Source organism: Manis javanica, chromosome 12 (genome assembly GCF_040802235.1).
Source record: "Manis javanica isolate MJ-LG chromosome 12, MJ_LKY, whole genome shotgun sequence".
In the NCBI taxonomy this organism is placed as follows: Eukaryota; Metazoa; Chordata; class Mammalia; order Pholidota; family Manidae; genus Manis; species Manis javanica.
The window spans coordinates 33408055-33430646 of NC_133167.1; the positions used below are offsets into that span (position 1 = coordinate 33408055).

The window sequence follows — 22592 nt, forward strand, 5'->3', positions numbered from 1 at the left end:
GAAGCTAACCTTGAACCTTTGGTAACCACGAATCTAAAGCCTGCAATGGCAATAAGTACATATCTCTCAATAGTCACCCTAAATGTAAATGGACTTAATGCACCAATCAAAAGACACAGAGTAATAGACTGGATAAAAAAGCAAGACCCATCTATAAGCTGTTTACAAGAAACTCACCTTAAACCCAAAGACAAGCACAGACTAAAAGTCAAGGGATGGAAAAACATATTTCAGGCAAACAACAGTGAGAAGAAAGCAGGGGTTGCAGTACTAACATCAGACAAAATAGACTTCAAAACAAAGAAAGTAACAAGAGATAAAGAAGGACACTACATAATGATAAAGGGCTCAGTCCAACAAGAGGATATAACCATTCTAAATATATATGCAATCAATACAGGAGCACCAGCATATGTGAAACAAATACTAACAGAACTAAAGGGGGAAATAGACTGCAATGCATTCATTTTAGGAGACTTCAACACACCACTCACCCCAAAGGATAGATCCACTGGGCAGAAAATAAGTAAGGACACACAGGCACTGAACAACACACTAGAACAGATGGACCAAATAGACATCTATAGAACTCTACATCCAAAAGCAACAGGATATACATTCTTCTCAAGTGCACATGGAACATTCTCCAGAATAGACCATATACTAGCTCACAAAAAGACCCTCAGTAAATTCAAAAAAATATTGAAATTCTACCAACCAACTTTGCAGACCACAAAGGTATAAAACTAGAAATAAATTCTACAAAGAAAACAAAAAGGCTCACAAACACATGGAGGCTTAACAACATGCTTCTAAATAATCAATGGATCAATGAACAAATCAAAATAGAGATCAAGGAATATATAGAAACAAATGACAACAACAACACAAAACCCCAACTTCTGTGGGACGCAGCGAAAGCAGTTCTAAGAGGAAAGTACATAGCAATCCAGGCATACTTGAAGAAGGAAGAACAATCCCAAATGAATAGTCTAACATCACAATTATCGTAACTGGAAAAAGAAGAACAAATGAGGCCTAAAGTCACCAGAAGGAGGGACATAATAAAGATCAGAGAAGAAATAAACAAAATTGAGAAGAATAAAACAATAGCAAAAATCAACGAAACCAAGAGCTGATTCTTTGAGAAAATAAACAAAATAGATAAGCCTCTAGCCAAACTTATTAATAGAAAAAGAGAATCAACACAAATCAACATAATCAGAAATGAGAATGGAAAAAACACGACAGACTCCACAGAAATACAAAGAATTATTAAAGACTACTATGAAAACCTATATGCCAACAAGCTAGAAAACCCAGAAAAAATGGACAACTTCCTAGAAAAATGCAACCTCCCAAGACTGACCAAGGAAGAAACACAAAAGTTAAACAAACCAATTACGAGCAAAGAAATTGAAACGGTAATCAAAAACTACCCAAGAACAAAACCCCCGGGCTGGACGGATTTACCTCGGAATTTTATCAGACACACAGAGAAGACATAATACGCATTCTCCTTAAAGTGTTCCAAAAAATAGAAGAAGAGGGAATACTCCCAAACTCATTCTATGAAGCCAACATCACCCTAATACCAAAACCAGGCAAAGACCCCACCAAAAAAGAAAATTACAGACCAGTATCCCTGATGAATGCAGATGCAAAAATACTCAATAAAATATTAGCAAACAGAATTCAACAGTATATCAAAAGGATCATACACCATGACCAAATGGGATTCATCCCAGGGATGCAAGGATGGTACAACATTCGAAAATCCATCAACATCATCCACCACATCAACAAAAAGAAAGACAAAAACCACATGATCATCTCCATAGATGCTGACAAAGCATTTGACAAAATTCAACATCCATTCATGATAAAAACTCTCAGCAAAATGGGAATAGAGGGCAAGTACCTCAACATAATAAAGGCCATATATGATAAACCCACAGCCAGCATTATACTGAACAGCGAGAAGCTGAAAGCATTTCTTCTGAGATCGGGAACAAGACAGGGATGCCCACTCTCCCCACTGTTATTTAACATAATACCGGAGGTCCTAGCCACGGCAATCAGACAAAACAAAGAAATACAAGGAATCCAGATTGGTAAAGAAAAAGTTAAACTGTCACTATTCGCAGATGATATGATACTGTACATAAAAAACCCTAAAGACTCCACTCCAAAACTACTAGAACTGATATCAGAATACAGCAATGTTGCAGGATACAAAATTAACACACAGAAATCTGTAGCTTTCCTATATACTAACAATGAACCAATAGAAAGAGAAATCAGGAAAACAATTCCATTCACCATTGCATCAAAAAGTATAAAATACCTAGGAAGAAACCTAACCAAAGAAGTGAGAGACTTATACTCTGAAAACTACAAGTCACTCTTAAGAGAAATTAAAGGGGACACTAATAAATGGAAACTCATCCCATGCTCATGGCTAGGAAGAATTAATATTGTCAAAATGGCCATCCTGCCCAAAGCAATATACAGATTTGATGCAATCCCTCTCAAATTACCAGCAACATTCTTCAATGAATTGGAACAAATAATTCAAAAATTCATATGGAAACACCAAAGACCCCCAATAGCCAAAGCAATCCTGAAGAAGAAGAATAAAGTAGGGGGGATCTCACTCCCCAACTTCAAGCTCTACTACAAAGCCATAGTAATCAAGACAATTTGGTACTGGCAGAAGAACAGAGCCACAGACCAGTGGAACAGATTAGAGACTCCAGACATTAACCCAAACATATATGGTCAATTAATATTTGATAAACTAGCCATGGACATACAATGGCAAAATGACAGTCTCTTCAACAGATGGTGCTGGCAAAACTGGACAGCTACATGTAGGAGACTGAAACTGGACCATTGTCTAACCCCATATACAAAGGTAAACTCAAAATGGATCAAAGACCTGAATGTAAGTCATGAAACCATTAAATTGGAAAAAAACATAGGCAAAAACCTCTTAGACATAAACATGAGTCACCTCTTCTTGAACATATCTCCCCGGGCAAGGAAAACAACAGCAAAAATGAGCAAGTGGGACTACCTTAAGCTGAAAACCTTCTGTATGGCGAAAGACACCATCAATAGAACAAAAGGGAACCCTACAGTATGGGAGAATATATTTGAAAATGACAGATCCGATAAAGGCTTGATGTCCAGAATATATAAAGAGCTCACATGCCTCAACAAACAAAAAACAAATAACCCAATTAAAAAATGGGCAGAGGAACTGAACAGACAGTTCTCTAAAAAAGAAATACAGATGGCCAAGAGACACATGAAAAGATGCTCCACATCGCTAATTATCAGAGAAATACAAATTAAAACTACAATGAGGTATCACCTCACACCAGTAAGGATGGCTGGCATCCAAAAGACAAACAACAACAAATGTTGGCGAGGCTGTGGAGAAAGGGGAACCCTCCTACACTGCTGGTGGGAATGTAAATTAGTTCAACCATTGTGGAAAGCAGTATGGAGGTTCATTAAAATGCTCAAAACAGACATACCATTTGACTCAGGAATTCCACTCCTAGGAATTTACCCTAAGAATGCAGCAATCAAGTTTGAGAAAGACAGATGCACCCCTATGTTTATCGCAGCACTATTTACAATAGCCAAGAATTGGAAGCAACCTAAATGTCCATCGGTAGATGAATGGATAAAGAAGATGTGGTACATATACACAATGGAATACTACTCAGCCATAAGAAGTGGAAAAATCCAACCATTTGCCGCAACATGGATGGAGCTGGAGAGTATTATGCTCAGTGAAATAAGCCAAGTGGAGAAAGAGAAATACCAAATGATTTCACTCATCTGTGGAGTATAAGAACAAAGGAAAAACTGAAGGAACAAAACAGCAGCGGAATTACAGAACCCAAAAATGGACTAACAGGTACCAAAGAGAAAGGAACTGGGGAGGATGGGTGGGCAGAGAGGGATAAGGGGGGGGAAGAAGAAGGGGGGTATTAAGATTAGCATGCATGGGGGGGAGGGAGAAAGGGGAGGATGGGCTGTACAACACAGAGGACAAGTAGTGATTCTACAACATTTTGCTTAGCTGATGGACAGTAACCATAATGTGGTTTTTAGGGGGGACCTGACATAGGGGAGAGCATAATAAACATAGTATTCTTCATGTAAGTGTAGATTAAAGATTTAAAAAAAAAAAAAAGAAAGAAAGAAAAGGGGGATTACTCCTTGATAGGATAAAACTATTGATAAATCAAAGATCAACGCATGCTTTAAATATCCTTAATGTTGATCACTTAAAGGGTGTCAGATGATCAGCTATGGAGGTACTCTTTTCTGATAATATTCTTTTCTCTTAATAATAATAAAAAAAAAAAAGCAGTTTCTGTGTGCTCACCTCCAATGAGTTCTACACAGTGGTATAGAGGGCATGTCAAAGTGTGGGCAAAGGGTCTGTTTGTTTCTATGCAGAAGATCAAGGCCTAGCTTGGATACCCAGAAAATGAACTAAGAGAGATATGAGGAGGAGCTTCCGGCATCAGCACTCTCTGGAGGACTTGTGCCGGGGGATGATCATCAAAAAGCCTCCACAGGGATCCGGACGATGCTGCGGTTGTGGCTGCATCCACCCCACTGTTTCCTGGACTTGCCATTGGAATGAGGAGGGAGATGTCCAGGCTGGCATGTGCATACAGTGAGACAACGAATTTGACCAGATCTGTATTGTTGGAACTCAACCAGGAGTTGGGAGGGGTGCAAGTTGTAGCGCTCCAAAATCTTATGACTATAGACTATCTACGGTTAAAAGAACATATGGGATGTGAACAGATCCCAGAAATGGGCTGCTTTAATTTGTCTGATTTCTCTCAGACTGTTCAAGTACAGTTGGACAATATCCATCATATCATAGACAAATTTTCACAAATGCCTAGGGTGCCTAAATGGTTTTCTTGGCTTCACTGGAGATGGATGGTAATTATAGATTTGCTTTGTTTATGTCACCGTATTCCTATTATGTTAATATGTGAGCACAAGTTAGTAGTTTAAAACCTATATATGCTTAAGGTACTCTACAAGAAGATATGTCAAAGAAATAATCAATCTTCCCATATTTTCTTCCATTTGCTACCTCTATAGCTTTTCTTCTTCCTTCCTAATTACAACCCTTAAATAGAATTCGTGCCTCATATCGAATTTACCGAGTATTATAATTCCTCCAGGTGGTAAAGATACCTCAAGACAAGTGCTGGGCATAGAAGCCACAGGGCATAAATCTGCAAAGAAGTAAAAAGCTAACCTTTTCAAACAACATGGCTTCTCTCTCACTTACCAACTTTACATTTCCCTGTATGGCCCCGGAAGATGGCTGATTAGCCAGAGACAGGTAAGATTCCTCAAGGGAGGAACAACCTAAGACAGGCACAGTCGAAGGGGGGCCATCAGGTGAGAAATTGGGGATCAACAGAGGTAAGGCTCAGAATCTCACCCCCCCTGTTTTGAGAGAAATCTTCTGCATCCGTGGATGTTTTGCTGCCCTTGTCTAGCTTGGATTAATACTTAGTCCACAGGCACACACCTGATCATCTACATTTGCCCTCTTACAGCACTAAACTATGTTTTCTACCTTTATCTTGCATCTACCTACCACTTCAGCATTTTATTAAAAATAAAAATAATAATAATAATAAAGGGAGAAATGTGGGATCCACATATAAATCGTGTATAAAAATCAAACGAATATTCATATTTGACCTGATTGTTTATAGTTCATAATATGTGATCAAAACTGAAAGTTTCTGTGATGAATGCCCTTGTACTGTTCACCATGTAAGAACTTATTCACTATGTAAGAACTTGTTCACCATGTAAGAACTTGTTCGTTCTGCTTCAGAAGATTGGAGACTGACGAGAATTAGGCTTGAGATGGATTAATGATTGTGCATTGAGCATTGACCCCCCTATACTGAATTTTATTGTTGTTAACAACCATTTGATCAATAAATATGAGAGATACCCTCTCAAAAAAAAAAAAATTGTGGGAGATAACTGAAGCTGTACTTATAGAAAGACAGCCATAAATGCATACTTTTTAAAAGAAAGGCTGAAAATCAATAATCTAAACTATCTCAAGAAACAAATATCAGTAATAATAAATCAAATTTTTAAATTGAAAAGACAAAGCAAAAACAAATAGTGAACAGCAAAATAAATGCAATAGAAAACAAATATACTAAAACTAAAGTTCAGCATAGCCCAAAAGACAATTCATTTTTGCAAAGATGAAATGATAAACCCCAAGAGCAAAACAAATCAAGAAAAGTGAGAAAATACAAATAGCCAATATTGAGAAAGAAAATAAGAACATGTAATAATTTATATACCCTACAGACATTAAACACATAACTGTAAGTATTATGAACTATATATCATTAATTTGGTATTTTAGATGAAATGGACAAGTCTTTTAAAAAAATTAACAAATCTGACACAAGAAATAGAAAATGTGAATACATTTTCTTTTATCTATTAAAAAGAGATGTTTCTACAAGAATACTGCAGGCCCAGATAACCTCTCCCAAACATATAAAGAAAAAAAAACAAAACAAAACATAAACAATTTTATACAAACACTTACAGAATATTTGTGGAATATTTGTGGATAAGTTCACAGAGGTGAACTTATCAACTCATTTACTGTGATCAGCATAATATAAATACCAAGACTTGACAAAATATATTACAAGAAATATTATGTCTTCATTATTAACATACACACAAAAATCCTTTTAAAATTATCAAATAAAATTTAGTGACATATCAAAAGAATAGATCATCAGGAGCAGTTCATTGTAGGAATTCAATGGTGATTTAAAATTCAAAAAATAAGTCCTTACAATTCATTACATTAACAGAAAAAAATATTAAAAATTCCTTATATTAATAAGAAAAAAGAGAACAGTAATATCTTTTCAACAGTGATAGAAAAATCATTTGATAAAATTCAACAGCCATTCAAAAAACAAAACATTGAGAGAAACTATATATCTAAACAGAGTGATATACCATGTTCATGGGTGGAGCACTCAATTTTATAAAATATCAGTTTTCCTGAAACTGAACTATACTATGAATGCCAATCAAAAGTCCAAGTGTGAGTGTGTGTGTGTCTGTGTGTGTGTGTGTGTATGTGTGTGTAAACTCATAAGTTGATCCTAAATTCACAAGGAAATGCAAAGGGTCAAGAATAGCCAAGAGAATATGCAAGAACAAAAACATAAATAAAATGGAGATTCACACTATCAAATATCAAGGCTTACTTTAAAGTTAGTAATTAAGATAGTGATACTGATAAAAAACCTCATGTAATAGAATAGTGAGTTTAGAAACAGACCCATATATATCTAGTCACCTGATTTATGATACACATGACACTGTAATGAGGTGGGAAAAAGATGGATGCAAGGTCAACAGATTTCCACATGAAAAAAATAAATTATGATGCTTTCTTCTCACACCATACTCAAAATTCTAGGTAGACTGAAGATCTAAATGTGAAAGGGAAAATAATAAAGCTCTTAAAGAAAACACAGAGCACCTCATGATGTCCCAATTGGTAAAGATTTTCTTAAAATGACACAGGAAATGTTAACTGTAAAAGGGAGGGTGTTAAATAAATACAGATATACAGATCAGATTTTATAAAGAACTTCTGTTCATCTAAAGGTATCATTAAGAGAGTGACAAGGCAAGCCACAAAGTAAAAGAGTAAAGTAAATGTATAAAGAATTTACATACAATATACAGATACAATTGAAAATTTGTAAAAAAAAAAAAAAAAAAGACAATCCAATAGAAAAAATTAACATATAAACATATGCTTAACTCCATTAATTATCAGAGAAATCAAAGTTAAAACCTCAACTTAATACCACTACATATCCTTATATGGCCAAAATGAAAAAGACAATAACAAGTGTTGGGGATATAGAATAGAAATTCTCATATATTGCTACTAGAAATGGAAATTGGTATAACTCCTTTAGAAAACTATTTGGCAGTTTCTCTTAAAGCCAATATATGTAAACACATTAATTCTATGCCTAGGTATATAACCAATAGAAACATGTACATACATTAATCAAAAATCATACATATGGCAGTACTACTTGCAATAGGCCAAAACTAGAAAAAAAGCAAATGTCCACCATCAGAAGTACGGTTAAATTAAAGTACACCCATAAAATGGAATACTGTACAGGAATGAGAATGACTGTTCTATAATTACATATGACAACACAGATGAATCCCACAAACAAATGGCTGAGCAAAAGAAACCAAAGATAAAAATCATATATCCTGGATTATTTCATTATATGAAGTTCAAAACGAGGCAAAATTAATAAATCCATAATGTTAGAAGTCAGGATAATATTTATCCTTGGAAGGAAGGCTGAGTAATGACTACAAAGGGGCCCAAGGGGGTACTTGAAGTACTGGTAATATTCTGTTTCTTGGTGTGGGTACTGGTTATACAACAGTGTTCACTTATGAAAATTCACCACTCTCTAAAAGATTTTTGCACTTTTCTAATATATTACACTTCAAACAAAAGACTACTTTAAAAATATAATGCCATTTTTGAAGAGCAAGTTGACACTTGATTCATTTGTTTATATGAAATAATGAGTGTATAATGACAGCTGAAAATTAGGATATTCTGAAGAAGAGCTAAGTAAAGGAACTATAAGACTACAAAATGTACTATTTTAAAACTACAGCAATTAAAGTTTACTTGTGCAATGTGGTGCTAGTACAGCATAATGGGCAAAACGATACAACAAACTAGAAAGAATAGAAAGTGACACAGTAAATATAAGAATTTTTAATTACGATACACACAGTATTTCAACATACTATTGTATATTGAAAAGTGCATTTAGTTGTGCACATAAATGAAGATATTAAATCTCTAAGTTATATAACAGAAAGAACATTGTCTAAAAGAGACAATTAAATTTTGGTCAATGCTATTAATTGAGTCATTTTACCTTCTAGACCTCAGAGATTGTCTTTAAAATGACAGGTTTGAAATAGGATGTTTACTCTGACTTATAATCAAATTAATCCAGAAATGGAAATTTTGGCCCAAAGAACAGCAATGATCAAAGTTAATTTTAAAGCTTGGGGCAGTATGCAAGATAATAAAGGTGGAAAGAGCTATCAGGTTTATTCAGGAGAAAACACAACAGCGGTGGAAAAAAGAAGAAAAGAATTGAAGAGTATCAGGATACTACAAATGAGCTTGGTTAGTGAACTGATGGGCAAGTTTCCTTGGAGACCTGGAGACACTACCTGAAGACAGATGCTACAAATAATCTGTCTTGGTAGTTAACTATAGGTTGATGAAACCCGAACACTGTATAACACACACAAAAACTGACTATGTTATATAAAAATCTAAGTACTCTTGAGCCAGTCTAATTCAGATCCATGAAACTAAAGGTCCACCTGTGCCTCTTCTCTAGAGTGTCTGGGAAAGCTATTTCAAAGTTTAAAGCTGAATTCCATTAGATTATGTCATCAATATCTTTTACTGGTACAATGTTAACAAGTATTTATTTTTAATTTTTTTTATGTTTCAAAGAAGCAGACTAAATAAAAACTATTGAAAAGTCCAATGTAGGTAGAAATGTGCAAGTTACTGTTTAGCCATATTTTGAACCATTACCTTGCAAATGGGAGACGCATCAACTTGCACTGTTTACTGACCCGTTTCTTCTTGCTAGTGGGCAGTAGAAAGGTATTCTGATGAAACTATTTTTGAAAATAAAGAAAATAAAAAGGAACAAAATTTCTAATCTTATTAGATCACGTTTGTTATTAAAGCACTGAATTATACAAGAATACCAACAGTAATAGAACAATTCTTGCATAAGTTTTCAATAGCTGAATGAGAATAATGTCCTTAATCATGCTATCCAAAAACAATCACTACTAATATGCTGGTAGATAACTTCCCAAATTTTCTCTATGCATATGAATAAATACCAAAGTTATATATACCCAACATATATGAAGTCTCTACATATATATATATGCAATATGCTAATGTCTATATATGTACCATGTAATGTTGGATTGTATAATATATATTTTTAAGTTTTTTAAACTTCAAAGTCTGAGTGATTTTAATGTATCTTTAAAATTTTGCCTATCTATGTTTTCTAAATTTTATCACATTACCTGAACATGTTTTGTTTAATAAAGATCATGAAATTTGGCAACATACAATTATGTCTTCCTATTACAATGTAACTTAGAACAGGAGTATGGCCAAATTGACAAGTTAACTTTAAAGTCCACATGGAAATGTAAAGGACCTAGAACAGCTGAAAACAACTCTGAAAAAGAACCAAGATAGAGGGCCATGGTAATTGAGACAATAGAGCATTAGCAAAGAGACAAATAGATCAATGAAACAGAATTAGAGTCCAAAAATAGACCCACATATATTTGGTCAATTAATTTTTTACAAAGTTGCAAAAGCCAAACTGAGGATCCTGGACTGCCACTCACCAAGCCACAACAAGGCAACTCTCCTCCAACCCAAGGGTCCCCATCAGAAAAGTCTGAGGGGAGAGCTGGGACAGTGCTGTGCTAACCAGCACCTCACCCACCCCGCACTGTCATTGGAAAAGACATGGGGCAGTCTACTAGAAAGTCAGGATTTTCACTACTCTTCAATGGTAGCAACCTCCCCCTTCATCATTCCTCCAATCCAGGTGTCAGTGAAGGCCATAAAAGTCATGAGGCACCCCCCCATCTCAGCCAGCATGTCAAAAGAGGCTGAGTGGGGGACCTAAACTTTGACCCTACCCCGCTAGACAGTCGGTAACACTTCCCTTTACCACAGGCATGCTGTCAGAGAAAGGCTGCTGAAACAGACAGTTTGAGTAAGATCTGGAGTCTCATAATACAAAACCTAAAATGTCCAGGTTAAATAACTCAGCATACCAATTAGGAAAATCTAAATTTGAATATAAAAAGACAATCAACAGACACCATCATCAAGAACAACACAGGTGTTGGAATTATCTAACAAAGATTTTAAAGCAACTATCATAAATATTTTTCAATAAGCAATTACAACATGCTTAAAACAAATGAAGACAAAAGCTCAGCAAAGAAACAGAAAATCTCAGCAAATAAATAGAAGATATAAGGAAGAACTAAAGGGAAATTTAGGACTGAAAAATACAATAACCAAAATAAAATTAATTAATTTTCATGAAAAATTCCATGGGCTTTACAGCAAAATGGAGAGGGAAGAGGGGGGGAAATCTATGAACTTAAAGATAGAGCAATATGAAGTATCCAATCTGAGCAAAAGAGGAGACACTAAAAAAAAAATTAACAGAAGGTCAGGAGGTTGTGGGACTACAATAAAATATGTAATATTTATGCCCTAAAAGAAGAGAAAGAAGGCAGGACCAAAAAAGTTTTGGAGAAATAATGGCAGAAAATACCCCAAAGTTGGCAAAAGCAATCAATGTGTGTATGCAAGCTGAGTGAACCCCAACAAAGATGAACTAAGCTATTCATGCCAAGGTACATCACAGTCCAATTTCTCAAAACTAAAGACAAAAATCTTGAGAGCTGTATGAGAAAAATGATACCATCCTCTGGAGTTAAGAAAGAATAAAAAATAAACGAAATAAACATCTGACTCATTAGAAAAGTGACAGTAAAATAAACCACAGAAAAGCAGAAGACTTATTACCAAAAATAAAAGCAAAAACAAGTATGAAACACTAAAATAGTAGAACTCAAAATTAAGTCCCATAGATGGTTCTTTCAAAAGAGGAAAAAAAGAAAATCACAACCACCTAACCCAGGAAGGAAAAAAAAAAGAAAAACAGGGAAAAGCCCAAATACACAAAATTAGTCAACTGGGGAAATAAAAAACAGACAAAACCAATATGAAAATATGGATGAAGGAGATCATTTTCTAAGGAAATAAAATTGAATAAAACTAACCACAAGAGAAAAAAATTTTCCTAAGCAAACCGAGAGGCATATAAAAAATAGCTAGCAACACAGAATGACAATTCCCACTAAAAAAGGTCCAGGTCCAGATGTTTTCACAGAAGAATTGAAACCTTTAAAGAAAATGTAATTTTAATACTATATATTTTTTCCAGAGCATAGGAAAAGGACAATATCCATATTGTTTTTATGAGTTTAGTATTTATAACATTTTTACCAATGCCTAAAGACTGTATAAAAAGAAAACTTCAAGGAAACTTCACTTATGAAAAACAATAGAAAAATTACTAAACAAAATATTGGCAAAAATAATTCAGCAGCACATTAACAGAATAATAATTTATTTCTGAAGTTTATTGCAGAATTACAAAATTAGGAAAGCTACTAATAGAAATCATCATATTAATACACCTAAAAAAGAAAAGACCCCATGACCACTACCATAGATGCTAAAAAGATATTTTACATTATTTACCATTATTTATTTAAAAAGCTCAACAACAGAAGTATAACAGGATGAATATGTACGTCACCCTTAAAAAAATTTTTTTAATAGGGAAAAACTATGCAACATTTTGTAAGTATTTACTGCATTCTAATATGTTCTAGATATCATTCTGGTAGACAAAAATCCTGCGCTCAATAAGTTTATTATAGTCTGGTGGGATGAACAATAGAATTACTAAGTAAGATTATATGCTATAAGTGTTAAGTGCTAAGGAAAAAAAAGCAGAGAAGGAGAATATCAAATGCTGGGGTAGAGATGGAGAAGGATCAGATTTTCACAGGGTTGCCAGGGAAGCTTCACTGAAGTGATTTTTGATTCAAAATTTGAAGAAAATAAAGGAACTAACCTTGTGAAGGAAGAACAGGAGAGGCCCTGAGGTGGCTGCTGGCCTGTGTTTGAGAACCAGGAGGAGGCCTGTGTGGGGAAGAGCAGGGAAGGGAGAGTGGCAGGTGAAGTAAGAGAAAGAACAAGAGTTTCAGTTTTCAGGTGAGAGTGGGCAGTGGAGGAAATGGGAGGTTCTGGGAGGGTTTCAAGCAGAGACTAACACTTTCACAGGGTCACTCTGGCCACTCTGCTGTGAAGAGAAGAGAGGCAAAAGCAGAAGCAAGACACCCACGTCGGGACGGAAGTCCAAGCTCCAGCTAAGAGAGAATGGTGGCATCGGCATGGGCGGTGAAAGTGAAGATTGTGATAAGTCATAGAATTCTGAACTGATTTTTAAGGCAGTGCTAAAGAATCTGATGTGGGGTATGAGGAAAAGACAGGAACGTGGAATCCTAATTACCTGAGAGGAAGACCCCAAAAGGAACAGATTAGGTGGCAAACATGAAATCTGAAATGGCCTCTTAGACATCCAAATGGAAATTCCCAGTAGGTAGTTAGATATGTACTGTATAAGTTCAGAGGAGATGGCCAGGCTAGAGATGCAAATTTGGGAGTCTTCAGTATTTAACAGTAATCAAAACCATGAGACTGGATAAAATCATTTAGGAAACAAGAAGAGAAAAATCCAAGAATTGAATCCTAAGGTAACCAAAATTTAGGAGTCAGGAAAATAACAAGGAACCAACAAACAGACTGAAAAAGAACAGTCAGAAAAGTAGGAGGAAACTTAGGAGAGTATAGTATTCTAAAAGGCCAAGAAACATCCAGAGGTTTTAAAAACATGCAGCTCAATTTTCAGAACAGTTTCAGTGAGAACGTGGTGAAAAGCCAACTGCTGTGGGTTTAAGAGAAAACTAGAGACAGCTGAACAAATCTCTTAAAAGTTTTGCCATAAAAGGTAAGGAGAAAAATGAGATGGTAGCTGGGGGTGGGGGTAGAGTAAGAGGTTTTATTTTTGTTTCCTTTTTTTAAAAGATGGAAGATAACATTTTTTGTATCCTCTTGGGAATAATTCAGAAGGAAGGGAAAAAATTAATAATGCAAGAGAAAAGGGTATTCTACCCTTAAGTCAAGCCAACAGCAAAAGATAACCCAGTGTCCAACAAGGAAAGCCTACTTAAACAGATTAGAAATCCATTCTGGATCTACCCTACACAGCACCAAAAAGGAATGACAAAGCATTCCCTGTAATCACATGGAGAACGCTTCAAGATATGTCACATAAAAAAAGAATAAAGCATTGAATAGTTAATATAGTATGCTATCTTTTGTTTTTGTTTTAGTATAAAGAAACAAATGAAGGCAGTTACCTGCACAAGATGTAAGAAGAAGAGGAGAAAGTAGCTGAAGGCAGTACAGAAGCACATGTGAGACTTTGTTCTACACTTTGTTCGACACATACTGTTGATATTAGAACCATGTGTCTATATTACCAATCATCCTCCCTGGCAACTAAGAAGAAAAAGAATCACTAAACTTAATATGCAAAAGTTAGTCTGTTAAACAATATTAAGTCCAAGGAAGTAGACACCAAATTTGTATGCCATCCCTTCATTCTCCAACTTGTGCATATACTTACTGTGTTCTACTTTCCTAAATCCAGATGCTGATCTTAGCCCTCTCTAAATTCTCCAAACAGAACTACACAAAAAGCATCTGGGAACAAGTTGACTTCACTAAAGATTTTGTAAAGAACCAATGGAGGCTTCTTTCATCACATAACTCACAACAAACAGTTGAGCGATGTTTTTAGGGCTATCTGTTTTCCAAAGTTCCTGGAGGTATGAGTATTATTACCCTCCCCTCTTCCACATCTCGCCAATTAGCTTCTTTTTCTTACTCTCCAAGTCCATTCAGGTACTGACTCTATACTCCCCACTGCCATTAGTTATCTGATTTTTCATCTTAGTAATTTATTCAGGACAATTCAATTCAGTCCTGCAAGCTGACCAACAAAACTGAGCCCCTTTCTGACTCCCCATACCCACCCACCCAGGGAAAAGCATCTCTTCTCCTTAGAGGGCGCTAAATGTATTAAGGCACATCTTTGCTCACTGGTTGTACTAGGTATCAGATTTGTAATGCTAGTAGCTAAACCTCCTGTGAACATTATTCCACAAGAACATTTATACAAAACTGTTCTTCATCCAAATGTGGATTAAGTTGAGCATAAAATACCGATTCTTTAGCTAGCACTTACGAAAATACTGCCAAAGGAGCTAAACATTGACCGAATAGATTGAAAAAGCTCATATCTTCTTACTACAAAGTTATTCATTTAAGTGCCTTATAAACGACTTTTAAAAGTTTTTAAAAAGAAAGACTTTCAGAAAATTTAGAAAGCACAGGAAAATACACATACAATAAAAAATACCGATAGCTAACACTTACTGCATTCTTCCTATTGCCGGGACACATGCTAGCCACATTAACTCTTTAATAACTCTCTGCAGCTGAACTAACATTACCCACATCATGCAGATAAGGACACTAAGGTTCAAATCACTCAAGACCAAAGGCACAGAACCAAAAAATAGCAGAGCTGGTATCTAAATATAGGCAATCTCATTTAAAAGCCACCCTCTGAAGCCATAAACTATCTCCAGAATCTATCAAGAAATTTATCTAAAATGGGACTTTACTAATCTTTCTTCAGTTTACATAGTAAGAATATTTTCCCTTCACAATTATATTTCTTATTTATATAACAGAGTTAATTTCACAAATATTTGGTCCTTCTCCCTTCCTGATTTTTCTAATTCTCCTCATGCTAGATTATAAGAGCTCTTTAACTAATAATGTTAATGCTTTATCTGCCATATCCAATTTTCCCAGTCTGCCATTTACCTTTATTTTTATGATTTTTAGCCTTCTAAAAAATTTTGAGAAAATTCATCAACAGCTTCCTTTATGGTTTCTATCTTTGTGTCCAGGTATAGAAAGACCTCTTCTACTTAATGTGAATTCATTTATAATTTCTTCTCATTTTATATGATTTCCTTTTTTACATTTAAATCCATATAGAATTTATTTTAGAGAATGATATAAAGTAGGATCTGTCCCTATTCTTTCCCCCAAATAGGTTTTCAAAATTGTGTCCATCTTTTTTTAATGACACAAATTCTTTCCTAATTTGAAATATTACATATTAGCATCTTTTACATTCTTTAGTCTGTTTAGGGGCCATTATGTTCCACTGAGCTGTCTAATCCTGTGTTACTTTTAATCAAAACCCAATTTCTATATAAACATTTCAATAACCAGTTATAAAAATGATAATGTGTTCTTAGCCACTTAAATTAGTATCATCATTCCTTTGCACAAAGTTTAAGATATGAATCTCTAAACTTGATGCTACTTAACTAATCTCAATTATCCTCAGTAATGCTAAAAAATTACACTACTTAAACATAAATTCTACTTACCTCAGAAAAAGTACTCATTTCAATTGCGGTTATCAAGTTATTATTCATGAGTGCTTCTATTTCTATAAGCTTCTTATTCTGTATATGTAAAATAAAAATCCCTTTTAATCAATTAAGATTTCAAGTCTAGTATATCATGTAATTATGAATACCATCAGTTAAGACTAAGAAAATAAATGAAATTACATTGAACTAAAAAGGTGCAACACTTTATAGTTCAAGTAGCCACACACACACATACACACACATTTTTAATGCTTTTGAGCTATCCATCATAATTTTCCTACAAACATTTTTCTATTGTCAGCCAGCGACAAGGATTTAACCCTTAGGCACAGTTGTTCATTTTTCCATTTTAAATTAATTCCCATTCATGTTAGGTTTATAGTTGCAGCCTTGCTAATCACTGGCTATTACTTCCCTGTCTGTGGACAGAATTGGAAGTAGGAAGGAAAAACAACAACTAGTCTTCATTCTATTTGGCTCATAAAGAGCGAAATGCTGGGATTAAAGGGGAATACAAACATTCTGGGAACTACTCTCCTTTCAAGTCACTGGAAGAACTGTGCCCATCTTAAAATGTACTAATGCACTAAACCTTGCTTATGTTAGGCAATCAAATGTTGATCAAGGTACTATACTGGTTTGCAGAGCCACAAGTACACCTCTAGAATCTAGACTTATGATACCTTCTATTACCTATTAACAGTTTGTCCATTAACATGGCACACTCCTTCAATAATTTGTTACAACAGAGATCTGAAAAACATTTTCAGATCTTCCATAATAGCACAGTTAAGACTTCAGTTGTGATTTAGAATTCAAACATAACATGGTTTCCATACCAAATTATTTAGCTTTAGGCGAAGAAATGTGTTCTCAAAATTCAGTTTCTCCACTTCTTTTTGCAATAGCACCTTCTCAGTTGTGATTCTTCGAGAATTCTCTTTTTCTTTACTAAGAGCCTGAGCTAATGCCCTGTTATTGTGCTTTAAAGAAATTTTGAAAATAGAAGAATTGTCTGTAAAAAAATTTAAAAAAATTTTTAAGAGTTAATATTGAACTTACACTTTTGATAAAGTTTCATATTCCTTAATAAAACTATTTTAGACAAAACTGTTCCACTTTTTAAGTTTTAACTGAGGGTTGGAAAAGAAGAGAATGGCAATACAGATAATAGTTTTGGGGAAAAAAATGAACCTATAGTTTAGAGTTAAAGAAGTAAAAGCTCGATATAAGATGAAGAATAAAAGAGCTGCAGGAATGTGGAATATTTGTGAATACAGAATCAGGAAGAAGAAGACTATACTATAAACACAGCATTAGATTATTAGGTCAGCCCCAAAAATAAATACTGATACTTGTTGCCCTGCCTTCCTTCCTACCTTTGACTAGGAGGTAGAATGGAGATGATACCACAGCTCTAACTGGAGATGGCCCATAGGAATTAGAAGGGTAGCTTATCTGTAAAAATTCTAAAGCCAATTTCCCTGGCTTCAGAACTGAACAAATTAGTTAATGCTCCCAAAGTCCATTTTTCAAAATACTGAGTGAAAGAGAACATACTTACTGTAATGTTGGACAGATCATCTACCTCTACCCCAAATAACCCACCTCTAATTTCTGGGCATCTATTGCAAACTAGACTTACCTTTTCAAATGCTATGTGTAAGGTTGAAGGCACTGGGGGCAGGGGGGAGCACGTCAGACACCGATGACGTGCCAAAGTCCCCAGCTGCTGCACCCCCTCCCAACCTGAAAAATGTGCCTTAGGCTAGCCAATCCTTGCACCGCTGTAAATCTAAGCTCTGCCTCCCCCTACCTTCTTTAAAAACTCACTGCCTGCCCTGCTGAGTGTGACTTCCCCGGCCTGTGATAGCCAGACCGCGGAACATGACCTGGGAATTTGCGTTCAAATAAACTACGTAGCCCTTTGTTGCCTCTCTTCACCTGCTTATTTCAGCTAGAATTTATCTTACACTATGTAGTGTCATTTAAATCAGAAATGCTTTTCTGTTGTTAGCAAATCAATTTAATTGTGAATTCCTTGGTAAAGCTCATCTTAAATATAGTGTATTCTCCCTTGGTATACTTAAAGCGTGATTATATTTTTATAATTCTGATTTACATGCCACTATTCAATAACATAACCTATGGAATAAAAGTACAGTGTATGTAAAATATGTTTATAAAAGTAATAACATTTTTTAAATGCTCAGGGACTGTTATACTTAAGGGAGGGGCTTTTTCCCCCTTTCTGACATCTAATAGCTCCAGAATCCATGAAAACCCATCTCCAATATGCTCAGTGCCCTCATGATGAGCTTTGGTTATATAAAATCACCCACTATAGCACCCTATCTGGTCCAACCACCTGTAGATTACCCATTATCCAATTGCTACAACATGCCAAAAGAATAATCTGTCACATTTTTAGTTCTTTTCCAGAAATGTCATATAGGTATTTTCTCTGCAGTGTAGGAAGTAGTTACCTTAGGCTACCCCAGCTTTATAGCTGACAATTCAGCCTTGACTACGGAGGGTAAATTATCATAACCACTCAACTAATAGGAACTGAAGGAGCTAGGAAGGATTGATGGGAAAAAAGTATCAGTTAACAAAAATAGCCATTTTAGTCTTTTTCCATACTTGATAAAGTATCAAATACTACATCAATTCTCCACAGAAAAGTGAAAATGAGAGTACAGTTTAAAACTAATGGCACTTACTTATTATTTTTGTTTTGATTTTTGAAGCAAGTGAAACATTCAACTTAGCAGTCTTTGAAATTCGTTTGTCTTTCACATGTCTCTTATTTCCTGAGGTAAAAAGTGAGCCAGTTTCTGTCACTGGGTACTCCATCACTAAAGAAAACGAAAGAAAGGAGGGAAGAAAGAAATCATACATTATTATCTTTAATTATTTAAATCAAACCAATCAAAATATTTAAATCAAATTGATTATATATTTAAATTAGCTATTTGAATAACTTAAATATATTACTAATAAAGGAAAAAAGAATAACTGACAAATGCATTCTAACAAGTAACAATCATGGCTTGAATGATATAATTTGTTCTCACATGAGCAGTTGCAACTCCCTTTGAATGAAATCTGATCAAAAGTAGTTTAAAGTAGAATCCAAATAAGATAAATGACTTTTTTTATTCAAACCTACATTATTCTATCTAGGTGCCAGGAGCTAGGCAGTCACTCAGGACAGAAAAAGGATATGGCTGGATAGAAATGCATAGTCATGGAATGCATAGTCTGATGTGGGCAGATACTATTATAATATAAGAGGTATAGCCTTAGAGATACGCACAGAAGAGATACATCTAATCTTATGGGGGGAGCAGTGTTGGAGGAGTAGGCAGGAAATCTTAAACATGTCTATTTGTCTGTTAGATTATAGTCAATTAGACCCTGAAGTCTAATAGTGGAAACAAGATAACAAGAATAATGGATATAATACACAATGCACAGAAGTGATTAAATCTGCCTGGGCAGAGGAAAAAGATCAGAAAAGTTTTTACTGAGAAGGTACAGTTTATATTGAGCCATATACTTGGACAAGATCAACCTCCCCAAATCCCAATCTCTTCCCCAAGCCTCCTGTCCTCCACCTGCAGATATCTAGGAGAAACCTTGTCAGATGCCGAACTCCCAGTACTCAGCCTCTCCACCACTACCTGCCTTGAGTCCACAGGACTAATTGCATTCTGTTCTTTATATCGGTTACCACCAGAATGCAGACACCCAGGTCACACTCATCTCCCTCACCCTAAACCCCCTCCAGCTCTGCATATCCCTAATTTGGTCCTGTAGGAAGCTGAGAAATGGCCCCCCCCAAAGATATCAGTCCTAATCCCTGCCCCTCTAAACCTTATATGGAAAAAGGGTCTTTACAGATGTGATTAAATTGAGGATCTTGTGGTGGGGAGACTATCCTAGATTATCTTGGTAGGTCCCAAAATGCCAACATTAGTGTAGGCAGAGATTGGAGTGATGTGTCCAGAAGCCAAGGATTGCCAGCAGCCACATGAAGCTGAAGGCAAGGAATGGATTCCTCTTTAGAGTCTCCAGAGGGAAGGCAGCCCTGCAGAAACCTTAATTTTAGCTCATGATAATGTGTTTGGACTTTTGGACTCCAGAACTTCAATGAGAAAATAAATCTCTGCTGTTCTAAGCCACCCTATTTGCAGTCATTTGTTACAGCAGCCACAGGAAATGAATACTGTCTCTATATCTTGCCCAATTCGTGACGTCCTCTGAACTCACAATCAATCTTCATCATCAAAGCCTCTAGTCTCAATCTCTTCTCTGAATGTCTCCTTCCTCTCCCAGGAGAATGGGCATTCTCCTGCAGTTCTGTCAGGCAAAGGCCGCTTCTTCTCCCATAGCCCTCCTGAAGGATCTTTTACATTCATACTTGATGACCATTTGTCTTCCCCTCCCTAAAAATTCTCAGCCCTGAATTTAAGGTTATTAGATTCTATTATCTCGAACCACCCCACTACTGTCAACTGCCATCCCCTGGGTCACTCTTCTTAGTTGATAATTTCATGTCCTGGCTCACTGTTCTCTCTCTGAGAACACTGAAGCAACCTGCAGACAGGTCTCTCACAACCACCTACAATTACCTACCCATTACCTGTGCCCATGCCTGTCTTCTCTTCTGTTATTATGAGGGAACTATCCACTATCCTTCTATCTAAGGCCAAGTGTGACTCCCTTAGACAGGGACCCATGCCCTGGACCTCACCCCTTCCTGTCTCCTCAAAGGCGTAACTCCAGCAATTCTCTCCTCTGTATCATCAATGTTTTCCATCTCCACTGGATCATGATCTTCAACATAGAAACAAACTGCTATTTCCTTCATCTTAAAAAGTCCCCACTTTATTCTCAGACTACCGCTCCAATTCTCTGCAGCCCTTCACAGCAAAACTCTTTGAAAGGACTGTTCACACACACAGTTCCAAAGCTCTCACACTGGAAAATCAGGCTTTCACTCTGACTGCTCCACCAAAACCTCTTTGTCAAGGTCTCCAGTGCCCTCCACACTGCTAAATCCAACAGTCTAGTCAGTTCTTTTTTAACTTGAGCTACCAGCAGCATTTGATGTGGTTAATTCCCCCTTCCTCCTCAAAAACTCTTTCCTTGGCTTCCAGAACACCAAAGTCCTGGGGTTTTCTACCCCCTCCTTTGGTGACTTCTCTGATACCTCTCTGATAGTCACGGCTAAAATATCACCTAGATACCAAGAACTCTAAAATTTATGTCCTCAGTTTGGCTCACTTTCCTTAATTTCCCTGGATTCATATGCTGTCTACTCACAATTTCACCTGGAAAACCAAAGCAGGCATATCAAACTTAATCTGCCCAAACCTGCTTCACTCAGAGCCTTCCCTGTTTCAGTTAATGACAACTCCATCCTTCCAGCTGTCCTGGCCAAAAACCTCTCTCACATCCCAATCTACCCTCACAATATATACAGAATCTGCCTGCTCCTCAGTACCTCTACCGCATCAGCCTAGACTGAGGCACCAACATGTTTCACGTGAGTTACTGCGATAGCTTCTTATTTCCCTACTTCCAATCCTGCCCTCATGAGAGTGTATTTATTAGTTTATACAATCTAAATCTCCAAGTTTCCAATGGTTCACATTCCTCTCAGAGTAAAAGTTCTTACAATGGTCTAGAAATCTCTCCACCATCTGCTCTTCTTCCCATTTCTCTAAGTTGAACTCTCCCTTCTCTCTCACCCAGCCCATTCCCTTCAGGCCATCCTGGCCACCCAGATCTGCCCCTGGTATACACCAGGCATTCTGCAGCCTCAGGGCCTTGTAGTGGTTATTCTCTGGAGAGAAAACTCTTCCTCCAGATACACAAACGGCTCATTCACTCTCCTCCTCCAAGTCTGTTCAAGTGTTACCATTTTAGAGAGGCCATTCAAAAACAGTAGCTCCTTTCCTCAGCATGTCTGATTGCTCTTACCGTTTTCTATTTTTCCCATAGCATTTAAATCACTATCTAATTTACTTGTCTGTCTTCCCCAACCAGAATTTAAATTCCATAAGGTCATGGATTTTTGTCTGTTTTAGTCAATGATATATTCCCCAGCTCATAGAACACTGCCTGGAAAATAATATGAACACAGCAGGTATTTGTTAAATGGATAAGTCTTGAAAATGGAAACTTTATCAGGTATCAAGATT

The 22592-nt window shown here is 36.1% G+C and overlaps 1 protein-coding gene across 1 annotated transcript in view; it reads right to left on the bottom strand.

Moving 5' to 3' along the window:
* The window catches only part of SGO2 (shugoshin 2), a 52787-nt gene that overhangs the window by 27149 nt on the left and 3046 nt on the right, over positions 1-22592 (bottom strand). Inside the window, exons 2-5 of the mRNA XM_073218383.1 lie at positions 19104-19238; positions 17220-17395; positions 16375-16452; positions 9740-9825 (exon numbers count right to left, since the gene is read on the bottom strand). Of these exons, the coding sequence (XP_073074484.1) occupies positions 9740-9825; positions 16375-16452; positions 17220-17395; positions 19104-19238 (475 nt within the window). The remainder of the gene's footprint in view (positions 1-9739; positions 9826-16374; positions 16453-17219; positions 17396-19103; positions 19239-22592) is intronic.